The following is a 15,914-nucleotide window of genomic DNA, read 5'->3' on the forward strand; positions in this document are numbered from 1 at the left end:
TCAAGGCTAGGAGAAATCGGCTCAGGCGCCCCACCCTGTAGTGTGCAAATCAGTGCTTAGAGGTGGGTGTGGTTAGGTGGACATACTGCATGTCGTCTGTGTCATGGATGCATATGAGGGCAGATTTTTGTTACACCGTACAGCAAGGGACTGGAGGTCCGCACTGCATGAGCTGAATGGATTTCTGAAATATTTGAACAGGTTGCTCTGTTTATGCTGTTGCCCTGTTTCAGGGCCTAGAACACTAGCTTCAAGTATCACCTGTGAATGAGTTAGCTTAGAATCATTAGCACACCCTGTGAGTGTTAAGCTTAGGGGTTGGTAATATGGCAAGATTCATATGATACTTTAATACATTTTTACAAAACACGATAAATATCATGTTGTTGTTTTTTTGTCCTGTGCTTTGCCAACAAGTGGGGACACAATACAATGATTGAATTTAATTTAACGTATTTGCAAAAATATACTATTAAACTTCAATTACACTAGTAAACAAGGAACAGCAACAGCCAGCACAAGAATAAATACGGTACTGGTGCAATGGGCATCTAGTCAGGTTCTTGTTACTATGAGGATTTAATTTAACAGTGTGATACCACTAGTTATTATTTACTGGCTCTCCATAATTGATGAAACTCTCTATTTTCTAATACTGTTGGTCATTGTTCACGGTGTACTAGCAAAAAGCCTATCATGATGTAGTTTAATCTCCCACTCCTAATTACACTAGTCCCTGCTCTCTACAATAGTGTCATTGGAGTTTTTTTTTCTTTAAACCACACAGGCATCAGAATAATATTATATAACCCCCAGTATTATTTGTTCTGAGGCGAAATTTGATCTTGTTTGTTTTTAACAATGCTAATTAATGCCACAATTCCTTAAGGCGCTCCGTGCCATTCTGGCCTTATCTATGGGTTTATTTGTTAAATCCAGCTAACAAATTTTTGATGTTTTTTTTTTTTAAATCACTATTGGCTGGTGCTTCTGGCACCTTCCTGTCTCCGGAACAGAACGAGTAGAAAACGTCGTACTCTCTTCCTTTTTTCCTCTCTAGATGGGCCGCTTTCTTCAACAGGTTGTCATGCGTGGGATGGGGGTTTTTTTGCTCACGGCGCAGCGCCCGGGCTGGTTTGCCCGTGTGTGGCGATAACCGCTTTTCCCCGGTTTTATCGCGGGTAAAAGTTTGGCCCCGCATAGTCCTGAGCAGTTGGACCAACATCGCATCTGAGTCTGCACTGAATTAAGAACTGATAGGTGAGGATTTGCCCAGCTCACGCTGAGGAAGAATACACGCCCGCCTGTTATCCCCCGTGCGCAGCCTCCGAGCTGGCCCGTTCCCATTTGCTTCTCTCTACTTTCTCGTTCCTCTCCTCTGGTTTTCCTCTCCCTTCCTCCCTCGTTCATCCGGATCCCTGGCACGCCGACGTGCGGTGATTGACGCTTCGCGTGAAGTGTGGCTCGTTATCCAAACAGGCGCGAGCGATCCCCAACCCACCTTCATTGTGGAAAAGAGCAATCCAATCAGCTAACTGTCATTAGGGAGCTCTTGGTGATAACAGCTCTGCTAACATCTGCAGTGATAAATTGCAGCGTTCTTTGAGGCGATGTCTCAACGCTCAGTCCCCAGCACACATCTGTGCTTATGTGGGCATGGCTGTGTGTGTCTGCCTGTGTTTGTAAGGGAGAGAATGCTTACCTGCAACCAACGACCCTTTCTTTAGACAGAGCACTGAGAGTCTTTACACATTCATACATTATTAGCATTTCGCTATTAGATATTTACATATCTAGCCATGTTTCTTACATTCTTTTAATCCATTACATGAATCTGACTTTAATTCTGTCAGAATAAATTGTTCATTTGTAGCCGATGTATAATAATTAGAATATTTAAAATATTTAATATAAAATGTATTGCAAGAAACCACACAGTAATTGAAGTATCAGCTATCAGCGTCTTGGCCTTATACTTCTCTGTATAAAGCACTACACAAGGAAACAGGCCATTTTAAGGGAGATTTCAAACTATAAAGATTGAAAATGTTCAGTTTGAAGGCAACTTCAAACTGTGTAAGGAACTTCCTGAGCAGAACGTTGACAAAAAATGTTTATACATCAGTCATTTGTGTCTAGTCAAGATCCTCTGGTGAGTTGAGCCTGCTGATGGACTGATTATTAGAGAGCAGCAAATCACTATCTCACTAATCAGTATCTTCCTCGCAATCTCAAACCACTAATTCTCTTAGCCACTTTGTGTGTTCCTCAGGGCTCAATACTGGGTCACACTTCTCTTCTCTTTATTTAATAATGATATTCCTCATCCTGTTAATAATCCTCATATTCATTTATGTGCAGATGATACAGTCTCGTATGCCACTGGTCCATCCTCCCTTCGCAGTGTGAAAACCACTTCAGGATAGCTTCCTCCAAGTTCAGCTGGCTTTTATTACCCTTAATTTATCATTAAATGCTGCCAGGTTATGTGGTTTAGTCAGAATGGCTCTGTGCCTTCCCACCACATTACAATTAGTGATGGAACCATCCTAGAAGAGGTGATTCTTTACAGATATGTAGGAATTTGGCTAGTTAGCGTATTGTTCTCCTCTGACCATGTCTTCACTTTACAGTCAAAGGTTAAAGCAAAAAAACATGCTTTACTGTATAGGAATTGTTCCTCCTTTACACCTGCTGCCAAATATATAATTGTTCAAATTACTCAATGTATAGATTTGCGAGCAGAGGCACCCTTCTAAAGCTCGACACCATATCATTCTGCTGTTTAATTTGTTACAAAAGCCCTGTAATGATGCTGGCCCGAATGTCGCAGGGCGTGGGGCAGGCCGCGGGGCAGGCCGCACAGACTTCCTCGGTGAAACACGTTTATTAACACAAAACATATGTGACACAGGTGGCACTCACACACAACACCTACGGTAAACATGACTATACATCTAACATTAAACGATGATGCACACACACTAACAGGAACTACACAAACCATCGTTACGGTTACAAAGATCGACAATAACACCTGGCAGTGACCAACAAAGGGAGCACACACAAGGGCATAAATAGACACAAGACATTAACATTAAACCCTATACACGTGTGTGCAATCCTGGGGGGTGCAGTTACAAAAACAGAGACACAGCATGTTTGTAAATCCCCCTGCACGTGGCGGGCAGTACCACGTGACTTATAGGGGGAGGAACAGTCCATGACAAGCCCACTTCAGAGCCCACCACTGCTCTCTGTATTCTCTGGCTAAATGGCGATCTCAGCACACTCACCGTAACTTCCCCATTTCTAAAACTCTTCTTGCATATTCATCCCCTGTTTAATTACGTTACTGCAGCCAGTCTCTGTGGACAAATCTAATCTGAGGTCTTCCCTTTATGTCATATCTAAGGCCCCTAAATCCAACACATCTGTTGTCATTTCAGGCAGCTGCTACTAATGACTAGAGTCTGTCACAGAGAACACTCAAACTGACTACATCTATTCTTTTGTTTATCTACTTTTAAGGGCCTACTGACAGGCATTTTTAATACTAGTAAATGTTTTGCTTCTGTTTGATATGTTTCACTTCTCTTATATCTTTTGTTGGATTGGGTTATTTCTTTATAGTTTTTTCTACTTTTTCTCCTTTCCTACAAGTGTCTTCTGGCGCTTGCTGGACTGTCATTATAAATAAGAATTTGTCTTGCCTGGTTAAAATAAAGGTTAAATAAATAAAAATAAATGTTGGCTAATGTGAGCTGTCGTAAATGTAAAATATAGGGTCCACATCCCATAGATACAGTTCAGAGTAGCAAACAAAGGAACTGCCGAATTTCCCAGTTGTTAAAAGAAATGACACACATCACATCTACTCTGTGATGACATTAAAGGACATTCTGAACGGACATTGGCAAAGCACACAATTAGTGTGTAGACAACACAAGGAAGCTGCTTAGGGACACTGTGGAAAGGAATGTGGCCGTTGTGTTATCAGTGACATGGATGGCATGACGGCGTGAATGTGATGATGATGATGATGATGATGATGATGCTTAGCTCCTCTGGATCACCATCATCCTCACACATCCCTCTGTCATTGGCTTTTCAACATTTCATGCACTGCAAAACAGGGCATATCCAGGTGATACCAGGTGTTACCACAGACTCGTCACAGTGAGGCCGAGACCGTATCGCACTCATCATCAGCGCCGTTCCTTCACGCGTGTCCAGGCGCACAATTCCCTTTCACTCTTTTAACGAGCAGCCTAGAGGTGCAAAAGAGCTCTTGTTGTCCAGCGTTCCCACTGTTTGTTTCTTTTTTAACCGGAACTGCAGAATGTTTATGTGGGAGCATTTGGAAGGTTGGCTATGCAAGCACCTCCACACACTCTGCAGTGCCGATATAGAAAATGAGTGAGATCCGCGCCGCTCCCTCTTTACCGCCTCCAACAGGTCATGTGCAGCCAGTTTATTACAGGCCGATGGAGTCACCCGTAGTCTAATTTTCTCATAAAGCCAAGCTGAGGAGTGGCTGAGGGTCCTGCAGCAGCTGTGTTGCCACGACAGGTCATTTCGGGTGCATCTCCAGAGCAGCACGTGCCCACTGTTCACGCAGTGCAAAGTTTGAAAATGTCCTGAAACTGGGCCACACAATTATATCCCATATCTTCTGCGCCATAGTCTCGGAGGCGGTTGTTGTCAGAAGTGGGACGGGTATTAAGCTCTGACGCGTGTCTCAGCTCTGCCCGTGACAGCATCCGTTTCTCATTGTCATTACCTGTGACTACTGCGGCGCTTTCTCACTCCTGCATGATGCATTTCCCCATGGGGGCTCTCTGTTTTGCTTACAATGGCTCACATGTTTTTTGTCCCACTGCTAGAGGCAAAAAGGTGTTTTGTTTGTGGGTGTGGGTGTGCACATGCATTTGTGTGTGTGTGTGGGGGGGGGGGGGGGTATGTTTTGGTTTCATGAGTGATGGCGGTACAGCTAGATAATCACTGTGTTTTTGTCTCTTAGCTCATGGGTTTATCAGCAACATCTATTCAGCTATGACTCCATACTTCCCCAGTGTACTGCAGAACTACATGTTGTAACCATTTGCCCAAATTAGCACTGCCTACTGAATTGTGCCAATGTATGTTTGATGCCAGCGTAGGTTGGCTTTGAGAGAGCCATTAGTCTCTGTCTGCAGTGAGGACTGAGGACTCCCAAAGGAGTGTGTTATTAAACAGCATTCTCTCCCTCCCGATCCCTCTCTCCTTCTCGTTCTCTCTCTCCTTCTCTTTCTCTCCTTCTCTCTTTTCCTGTCTTTCCCACTTGCCTCTGTTTTCCTCTCGCCCTCTCTGTGACAGAGACCGTCACTCCCCGAAGGAGAGGGTGAGAAGAGAGACTATCACTCAGGCAGGTGAAGTGTGTGCTCTGGCTGCAGTGCTAGAGAGCTGGCTCTTTGGTCCAGTGGTCAGGGCGCACATTTACCACCTATGGCACCTGGGCTTGAGACCCAGGTATGGTCGATGCCTTCAGCCTGTGTCACATTCTCGCTTTCTGCTAGCTAATGACTCCCACAGGTTGTGTCAAGAAGATCATAACGAAACTTTACTTTTTCATTGCTGCATCGCCTTTTGCATCTGACAGCCACAGACAGTTTGACCTTTCCTCAGGAGACTCTGTAAACGGAGTCATTTTTTCCTGTTGGGCTTTGTGGAAATAACCAACACATTGCCATAGTCAGAAATAAACACCTCAGTCTCACTTCTGGACCTCATGGTATTATGTGACTAATCATTAAGTGTTTTACAGAGCTGGTATGGAGGCACTTGCCTTTGATAACCAGGGTGGTTGATGAGTACCCAATTACCATAAGCATGTTCCTCCAGAGTGTGTGTGTGTGTGTGTGTGTGTGTCTGTGTGTGTGTGTGAAAACCTTCTACGTTGAGCTTGTTTCTTTGAGCCAAGCCAAGTGTTGGTTGCACGCTTCCACGGAGGCATACAAATCTGACCGACGCGTTCGCCTGGTTAGAGCCGCTCAGCCTGCCAGTCCCATAACAGCAATGACGATAAGACAAAGCTCACAATTTCACCCGCTGAATTGAAGAAACGAGACTCTCAGTTTGAGATGTATCCGTCACGTTGTGTAATTAGAGTAACATTTCTGTGAATGCCATGCTTATGCTCACACGCTCTTTACAGATGCTGCTTTTTAAGAAACGCTCAGTTGGCTCTTCTTAACTGACACATTTGACACATTTCCAACATGCAGCTTTTTCAGGAAGGCTGGGGAAGACTTTGCAATTGTGCGGCAGATGCGTCGCAGCTGAGTTGGCACGTGAACAAGAGGAGGAGTGCTCTGCTTGCCCCACCCCCTACCCCTCAGACCCACATACCCCCCTTGCACCTGGAAGCTACAATCTCAGCAGATGGTCAGGGTCTGAGCTGGGCATCATCATATCAGGGCTTGCTCACTGAGAGTGGCCCTCCCCTATCTCATTATTTCCCATCACTGTGTTGACCAGGCCATGCACCTGTGATGGAGCCAGACCTGCTCCATGAGATTTCACCCACTGTAACAAAACCACCCTGCTCTGTCACTCTGTCACTCTGCTCTGTCACTCTGTCACTCTGCTCTGTCACTCTGTCGCTGTCACCCTCTTTTATTCTTCTACCCGGCCTGTAACCCGTTTTATTTTTTTTCCGATCTGCAAACTTCCAACCTCTTGACTTCTTCGGGGGTGACTTATAATGACTGTGTGTGCGTGCGTGCATGTGTGTGTGTGTGTGTGTGTGTGTGTTAGGTGGCTAGGCCCTCCTCAGTCTCTTAACAAAGATCTCCACACAGCACCTCCACTCACAGAGATCTCCAGATAGCCCTCCCTTCACAAAGATCTCCACAAGCACCTCCACTCACAGAGATCTCTACACAGCCCTCCCCTCGGAGAGATCTCCACACAGCCCTTCCACGCACAGAGATCTCCACACAGCCCTTCCACGCACAGAGATCTCCACACAGCCCTTCTTTAAGACAGATCTCCAGGCTTCCTACTGTCTTTGCTACAGGTCTCACACAGCTCTCAATCCCGCCACCTTTCTCGTAATCACCTTCATCACTACCATCTGTAACGCATGTGGCCCGAGTGTCGCAGGGCGAGGGGCAGGACACACAGGCTCCTGTGACGTGGACGAACATTTATTAACATATAAACGCAACAGCACTCGCACGTATTACAGACAAGGAACCTGAAACGGTTAACATTAAACAGACACGATAAACAAGAATACATCTACATTAGCATGTTACGTCAACAATAACCGACAGCACTGCACACAAGGACGACTTTAAATACACAAAAGACAGGTGTGTGCAGGTGTGGCTGCGAAACAAGGTCCTCCCACTGCACGTGGCGGGCCAAACCGTGGGAGGCGAGCGTTCCGTGACACCATCACTACCTTCTCATCAACTCTACAGCTGCTGTCAGCAAATGGTCTTAATAATGAGCTTGGCAACTTAGGCATGGATGGGACATTAGCAAAAGTTCATCGTGGGAGAACTCTCTGATTGTTGACCAACTGGTTAAGCCCTTAATCTGTCAAACTGAATTAATCTGCTTTCAGATATAAATTGCATTAATCTTCTGTAATAATTGAGTTAATGATCTCGTTAGTGTCAGACACCTATTTATATTTCAGTAGTGTGTGTGTGTGTGTGTGTGTAACTGCGACTGTAAGTTTGGTGATGAGCGAGATATAATGAGGCGATAGGCCCGTACTTAAAGCATGACTTGAGTCTGTTCTTAACCCACCAATCACACACCAGAATTTTCATCCTCTTCATCTTCTCCCAGCTCCAGAGAAAATTAAATGTGTACACACACACACTGTGAATCTTTTTTGCACATTTGTAAGTCTTAAATAGTGCGCGGTGTGTGTAGGCAAACAGGGTGCTGGATGCCATGTGTGTTTATGTTCACCCTTTTCTTCAGGTTAAGGCCTTCTGTCTTTTCTTCTGGCTAGTTATGAACTTAAGGAAGTGAACTTTATCTTTTTTTCGTTTTGGTTCGGGTAGAGGAGGTAGATCTCTCAGTCTATCTGCTTCCTTGTTGTCTGACCTACTCACTACTCAATCTACTACTACAAAAGAAGCGAAAGAATGGTGGTCTCACCTCTCCTGTGCTGTGGTCTGAGCCAAGACCAAGCCGTTACATACCAAAACAACATTTTGTAAATAAACATTTATATTTGAGATTTCACTGGTTTTTAAATTCTCTTTAGATGGTAAGTTTCGAGTTGCTTCAAAACGGTGAAAGAAAAAATGTTGCGTTCTGCTATATACACTGTAGGTCTATGTGTAAGTATGACCATATGTACATTCTGCAGTGTTTTCATTGAGATTAGAGCAAGTGAGAGTAGAGTGACTGACCTCACAACAGCATCACAATAGATCATAGCCTCTATATACCTGTATACCCTGTTATTACAAACATTTGTTTATTAGAGTCTCAGTGAAAGTGCAGTTAGAGACCATAGCCCATCTGTTACTATGCAGTGTGTGCTCGTCATCCTCCAAATTTTCGTCCATGGTCAGTTTCTGACCAAAGAGCTGTTATTGGCTGGATATTTCTGGATGGCAGACCACTTTCAACCCACCAGTGACACTGGCACATGTAAACCTTCCAGCAACACTGCTGTGTCTGAGACACTCATAGCAGCACAACACCCACACTATTTCTGGTCAGAACCTCACCAGTGATTAATGAGGTAGAACGTGGCTAATAAATTGTTCCTGGGAAGAGGAGGATTGCCTTCTGCAACTACACACCAATAACACGCATTCTTTAGCTAGGCGCTAGCTAATTGAGCAGCCAAGGTGTAGCTTTACGGTAGGTGTTTCTAATGACTGTGGCAACCTTTATTGCATTGCCTTGCCTTTATGATTCAGTCCAAACACCTTGTGCAGTTAAAAGACAACACTTGCTTCAAATGGGTTGAGTATTATTTGGATTCTGATGTTTTTTAACTGGCTCTCACCTGTTATTTCATTTGTTTGCGCTCATATACAGGAAAGTGTAGCTTGTTTAAGTCATGTTGACAGTGTTATAAAATCATGGCGTTACGGTTCTTTCCTGTTATTATGATGTGTGGAAGGTTGGGGCCTGACAAAATAAACGTTCCCCTTTTCTCCCTTTCCTTATTCGGCAGGACTCAGATTAATTTCACTGTGGCAATTGATTTCACCGCCTCAAACGGTAAGTGCAGAAGTCCTCGGTGGGCTGCTGGGAATTATTGAAATGCATGCAAATGAGGTGCAAACATCAGCCAGTGATAACACTCTTCCAGCATAATGAGCTAGGTGACATGCAGCAAGGAGCCATGATTAGGAGGAAGGACGTGGCTTTTAGATCCGTTCACAGAGGCACACGGGGAGCACCACGAAGTTCAAAGTGTGGCACAATTAAAGAGCCACTTTTATCACATCCACTTCACGCCGATTATGGACTGCCTCAGTCCTGGGGGAAGAGTTACCCAGAAACACGCGGACTGTAATGGTGTGGGACCAAACTCCTGATTAAATTCAAATTTGCCAAGTTGTTCACATCTTCAGGGTAGTTAGTGTTGTTGCATTTCATGAACCACTTTTCAAAGGTTTGGAAAGATTTTTTTCAATAATTAAAAAATTAAATCTATTTCCTTGCAGATATAATTATCAAAAGAGTATAATACGATGCTAGCACTATATAACTTCAATAATATAAAATATTTCACAGGAACCTGTACAAAAAAAAGTTTGTGTGTGTAATATATATATATATAAATAAAAATACTGATGCTGGAAATAGGTGCACATGAAGGTTTAAGGCATGCAAAACAAATGCATCTAACTCAAAATTATTACTACACAATTTAAGACAAGCACCCTGAAATTGTATAGCCCGGCCTCTCCATTAAGCTTTTTATAGGCCCCTGTCGCTATAATACCTGCTTTGTCTGAGGTTTACCATTTCGCCAGCCTACCTGAGGTTTTAATCTAGTAAACATGCATAGCAGAGATTGGCTACTTTACAGGGAACTAGTGTTGCTATAAAACTGTAGCTGGATCTTAGATAATAGCTAGGGTTGTTGTAGGGTTTCCTGACCACTAACGTCTCCCCTCCCCCAGCCTCTTAGACTTGTCTTGAGCAAGACCCACTACTGGCCAGTCAAATGAGCAGCATCCCCCACCACAGATCAACCGTCAGGTAGCACAAACACAAGAACTCACGCACGATAAGACACTGCTTTACAGACCTGGATAACGGTTGATCGTCTGTGGTGGGGCAGGGCCAAAGTGACCATTGGGATCACCTTCATTTCTTTGAGAGAGCACAGATGTCCATAGCCATGGGAGTAGACAAGAAAAAACAACAAAAACGACCAGGATTTGGCCTACAGTATGAAATTATATGAAATGTTATATGAAAATATGGCAGGTTAAATAAAATACATCCAGCAAGTAGACTAATGAATAGTAGGATTAGTACAGCTTACATTACCAATACAATCTAAATGTCATATTAAGCATTGCATTGTAAACATTTTAAGGTTGTCTTGTAGACGTTATCTTGTAGGCTTTTCTGTGTGGACTTGTATTTACTTCTTTTATTTTTCCTTTTGCGGTTTCTAGGCAACCCTGCCCAGCCGACCTCTCTGCACTACATGAGTCCATACCAGCTCAACGCCTACGCCATGGCCCTCAAAGCTGTGGGCGAGATCATACAGGACTATGACAGTGACAAGATGTTCCCGGCACTGGGCTTTGGAGCCAAGCTGCCACCTGATGGTCGGGTTTCCCATGAGTTCGCCCTGGTGAGTGACCTCGTCTGGGCTGGCGGAGCACGGAACTGTTCACATGACCTGCATTGACCTGTGAGAGTGGCATCCCGTGTAAACCAGGATGCACATGCTGCCCCGAGAGCCAATAAACACTCCGCTGACCACTTTTTATGCTCAAGAATTGTTTCATGTATGCATATGTGTATTCATGTAATTAATTCATTTGTTGACTTATTCCTTTATTCTAAACCAAACTAATTATAGTGCTACATAACTTTCTCTATTTGCATTTCTACTTTTGATGCCTGACAGCTAAATTATGACGTGCATATTAGCTCCTCATATAATGATTTTTCACATGTGACAGTATATGAATATGCGATCACAGTAACGTCCTACACAAAGGCAAAGGGAAAAAAAAAATAGAATAAATGATTAACTATTTCTGCCGATGCAGTGATGCGTTATTAAAAGAGGCATCAAACTCAATGCTGAGCCTGTCTGGGCTTTCTGTGGATATATTTTTAAAAACTTAATGAAAAGTATTTTTATAACTTCAAAAATAGCCTTTCCAGCTATGTTCATATTCATATTTTCATGCAATTATAATATTGCACGTTGTAATTGTTTTTAAAAATATGCCTCTAAATATCTTATTGACACTATGGTCATAAAAAAGCTATCGATCACAGAAGTGTTTATGTAATCAAATCAGATTTTTAAAAAATGCTCCATCAGAGTATTTTTCTGTCAGCTTTTTGAAACAGGCTTTCTACAGTAGACACCATGAAATCCTTCATGGTATTGTTTAATTCCAAATATTACATTTCCTTTCTCATTTGCAATAAGATTTCCTGTGGAAAACAAAGAAATTGGGCTATAGCTCAAATCCTTTCTTCTGCTTCAGTTTAGATTCCTGCAGCTTGAGCTCACTGCATTGTTTCCCAGTGTGTTTGTTTTTGTTTATTTCCCCATTGTAACACAAGTGCCTCGATTTCCGTTTCGTGTTTCCCCGTTTCTTTGAGCCCGGTGATACTGATGGTGCTAGATTAAAGAGAAGAAAAGGGCAAGCGCACGGCTGCGGAGCCACGGTAACAAGGGCATGAAACAAGATAAAAGACGAGCACAAGTGTGCATGTCTAAGCCCAATTTCAGCATACAGGGGTTCAGTATACATCCACGTCACATGCCGTGACTTTCCAGTGGGGAGGGGTTGGGGGGATGCATGTTTCAATTCCCGTGCCATTCTTTCTTGGCCGGACGAGGGGATTTCATTTCCCACTCATACCACGTCATGTCTTGGGGGGGAGGGGGGTTAGTCACATGCCATAAATCTCCCTTCATTCATTTTGTATGAAACGAGTACATGCATATCCTTTAGTATGAGTTACTCTTGTCCCTGAGAGCATGGGCCTATTTTGAGACTGTTTCACCTTCCTCCTTTTGCTCCAGCACCCACGTGCAGAGCCACATGCCAAACGCTCGCAGGTTGGTCGAACAACACTGCCGACGCTGCGATATAGGGGGGCCAGAGAGCGTGCTGCGTGCTTAATGGCAGACAGATGCCGCACCATCTGGGCTGCGTGAACGTTTCATATAGGAAGAGAAGATAAGCGGTACGGTTTACTCAGCCGGGCTTTCAGGAGGCTCCGTCATCTGGCACTTGAGATGTATTACTTTGAAGCGAATGTAAATACATTTGCTTCAGCGTAGAGAGGTGAGGGGCACTGTGATGGTGCTCTGATGGCTTTTTCCGAGTCCTCAAAACCCCCAGTGGCAGCGGAGAAGGTGGAGTCATTGAGAGGATTTTGCTCTGTATGTGTTTGCTGCAGAGTTGGCAGATATGTTTGGTACAAAGGCCTCAAAGTCTGGACCCAGAGGGCCGAACTCCAGCACAGTTTGATGCTTTCCCTGATTCAGCTCATTAGTTAATTACCAGGTTTTGCTGTAGTTTGACACCACTGGCTTTGTAACAGAAGCTCCTCTGTGCTTAGCAGTGGATGGGATCAATACATTAATCAATCTATTGATCCAATAATTATTCAGTGGCTCAGTAGATTTACGCAAGTGTCTTAGTGGCACACACACACACGCGCGCGCACACACACATTTAACCCTTTTGTCTCTACAGAACGGGAACCCTCAAAACCCATACTGTAATGGTATAGATGGCGTCATGGAGGTGTACTATCAAAGCCTGAAGTCTGTCCAACTGTACGGCCCCACCAACTTCTCCCCCGTCATCAACCACGTAGCCAGGTAGGCACACACTCTTCCTAAAGCCTGTCACCTCAGGAATCGCACTCCTGCCTCTCCATTTGATATACAAATGCACCCCTCCCAAACCCAACCCATGCAAACTATTGGCAGGGATGAAGCTCAGGTAACTGGAAAATGTGCAATTCACACATTCTTAATCTTGAGAGAAACAAAGAACTTAAACTGAAAGCTGGTGATGTCACCAATCCGCTCTCTCTGTATGTATGGTGATGTGAAATCCGCTCGGGGGAGATCATTTCAGATCGTACACAGGGCTTGACCTGCACGCGGGTCAGAACGAGTTTACGCCAGAATCAATCGGTTGCTGTTGGCCCCCAGGGGCGGCCGGGTGAGTGCGACAGAAAGACACATGAGTTAATTAGTTCATTTACCCAAGACACAGAGCAGTGCGATGTTTCTGGCCCTGCACGGTAGTGAGAATGTAAGGCAGAGAGTCAGCGTTCTGGGGCTTAATGATTACCATGGCCTTGCGTCAGCAGACACACCTTACCATATCTATTTCATATTAAAATCTTGGATTATATATATATATATATATATATATATATTTTCATATATTTCAAAGAAAGAAGACAAAACTTATTACAAATGACAGAACAGAGTTAACAAGGACATTTTTTTTAAAAGGGAAAGAAACAAAGTACATATACTTTTAACCATCAGTCGGGTCTGATGGTATGTTTTCTGTATAATCAGTAAATGGTTGCCATATTTTGTAAAATCCTTAAGCGTTGGTTTTTCAACATTAATATGATATCTGTAAATCATATAGAATATCAATTTCTGAGATTACAATTCACATAGTTACCCAGAAGACAAATCTCTGAGTCTACTTGAAAGAATTATTTCATGAATTTTGGATATAACGTTACAAACCTTTGGACATGACCAAGTGCAGTGTAAAAAAGTTCCTTCAGTTAAATCACATCTAAAACAGAGATGTAAATTTTGCAGTTTAGATTGGTCAAAATACAGCTGGTATAAAAGGTTCAATTGACTAACCTATACCTAGAATTGAAGGTAGATGTTACTGCATATCTACATAGATTGACCTATGTAAAGATGGTGTAACATCTACCTTAAATTCGCAGTTTTGCAAAATTCCCAAATCCATCTCCCATTCAACTCTAGGTATTTCTGGTTCAAGCACAGATCATGATGACATAACTGTATTATACCTCAGAGACAATTTTCTGTAATGGTTGATGAGAGTATTAGAGATTTGAATTGTTGTTTACGCGTGGTAAGCAGAAAGCTGGCACAAATAAAAGTTGAAATTAGCCGCACAGGCAACCCATATGTACGCTAGCGTGTAATAAACTGTAATAGCAGTTATTGTGAAACGCTGTGCTGCTGAAACTTCAACACGCTTAGTAAGGCAAAACTATTTCAGATGGGCTATGCAGGGGTTTAGAGAAAACCCTTTGTTCTCATCGGGAAAAAAAACCCTCTACAGGCCAAGAACAGGAACACAATTTATGCAGTCCATTGTCATCTAATACGAAATGAGCATAATCCGATAAACGACGCAAACACACAGCAAATTGGGGTTTTTTTTCCTTTTCACAAGAAAAACAATAAGTCCTTTCACCTTTTTTCTTCTTCAACCCCATAAGAACTCTTTGAGCCCGTAAGGTTCCGTGCATGCGCCTGCCATGCTGATTATGTGCTAATTAGTCTGTTAAAGAAATAAACGAGCCGACGGTAGGACGTGTCCACGTGACACCACGTCGGCCTGCGCGACTCACGGACGCCAAGTCGTTAGCAACCGCTACGCTCCGGGCGCGGGCGCGCGTGCGTGTCCCGTCGGCGCGCGCCTTCCTTGCTTTTCATCTTGGGGGTTTTTGCTCGCGCCTCACACCGTTTAACGCTGCTGCGTTAATGCCTAGAAACTGCGCGCTTTGCTTCTTCTGTACCTCTGGGGCTAATCGTACATCTCCCATAGAGATGTGTTCAACTAAGTTTAGCAGCAAGCAGAAAGAGAGAGTTGGGTTTCCTTGATGAACTGGCAAAGACGAGACACCCTCTGTTTGCTCCTTAAATAACTCCGTGCCTTTGGGAGTTGAAGGGAGAGAAAGGTTGCACACATATCAAACTGGAGAAAAATAAAATTCCATCTAGAATAGACAAGTAAAGGGACAGTGATGAGCAGCACTGGGTATAATTACCTCAAGGCATTTTTTTAGGTTAGGAATTTCAAAAATCTTAGGTTGGACACAGTGCTTGAAACAGGAGTGTATTTTATTGTCTAGCTACTGAAATCCTCACTGTACCTACACCCCACCCCCCACCCCACCCCACCCCCGCAGTTGAGAAATATAAAACGGAGTCAGTTCATGATACATGCCAGATGCCACCTGCGTGTGTTCTGCTGCAGGTACGCCGCCTCTGTGAAGGACGGTTCTCAGTACTTCGTCCTCCTCATCATCACGGATGGGGTGATCTCCGACATGGCCCAGGCCAAAGAGTCCATCGTCAATGTGAGCATGAAACCTGCCAGGATACCAATCCGTTTGCTGTATTTTCCAATAAAATGAGAAGCTACAGACAAAATATTTGTCGCATCCATCAACAGCAGGGCCTTTTGGTTCAGTAACAGTAGGTTGGTTCAGCTGAAGTGTCTTATCATTTAAAATTCACACAACACCAGCAGGATCCTTACCTGACAGAACTGGTATAGGCAAGGGGAGACATAACCAAGTATATGACTACATTTTTGTTCTTACAACCATGATAATGGCTGGGGAAACACCTGTCCAACAATGTAATAAAATATTCAAGGAAGTGAAGTTATCTTCTAGTAAGGTAAGATCATTTCACTTGA

At 43.6% G+C, this 15,914-nt stretch overlaps 1 protein-coding gene across 2 annotated transcripts in view; it reads left to right on the forward strand.

Annotated features, from left to right (window-relative positions):
* Positions 1-15,914, forward strand: part of LOC113580185 (copine-8) — a 75,617-nt gene that overhangs the window by 53,417 nt on the left and 6,286 nt on the right. The window contains exons 14-17 of one of the 2 annotated variants that reach the window (XM_027014567.2): positions 9,200-9,246; positions 10,662-10,843; positions 12,942-13,069; positions 15,468-15,570. In XM_027014567.2, coding sequence (XP_026870368.1) covers positions 9,200-9,246; positions 10,662-10,843; positions 12,942-13,069; positions 15,468-15,570 — 460 coding nt within the window. Of the gene's footprint in view, positions 1-6,266; positions 9,168-9,199; positions 9,247-10,661; positions 10,844-12,941; positions 13,070-15,467; positions 15,571-15,914 lie in introns of those variants that run through there. The other variant, XM_027014568.2, reaches the window with a different exon arrangement.

This window comes from Electrophorus electricus, chromosome 7 (genome assembly GCF_013358815.1).
Source record: "Electrophorus electricus isolate fEleEle1 chromosome 7, fEleEle1.pri, whole genome shotgun sequence".
Classification (NCBI taxonomy): Eukaryota; Metazoa; Chordata; class Actinopteri; order Gymnotiformes; family Gymnotidae; genus Electrophorus; species Electrophorus electricus.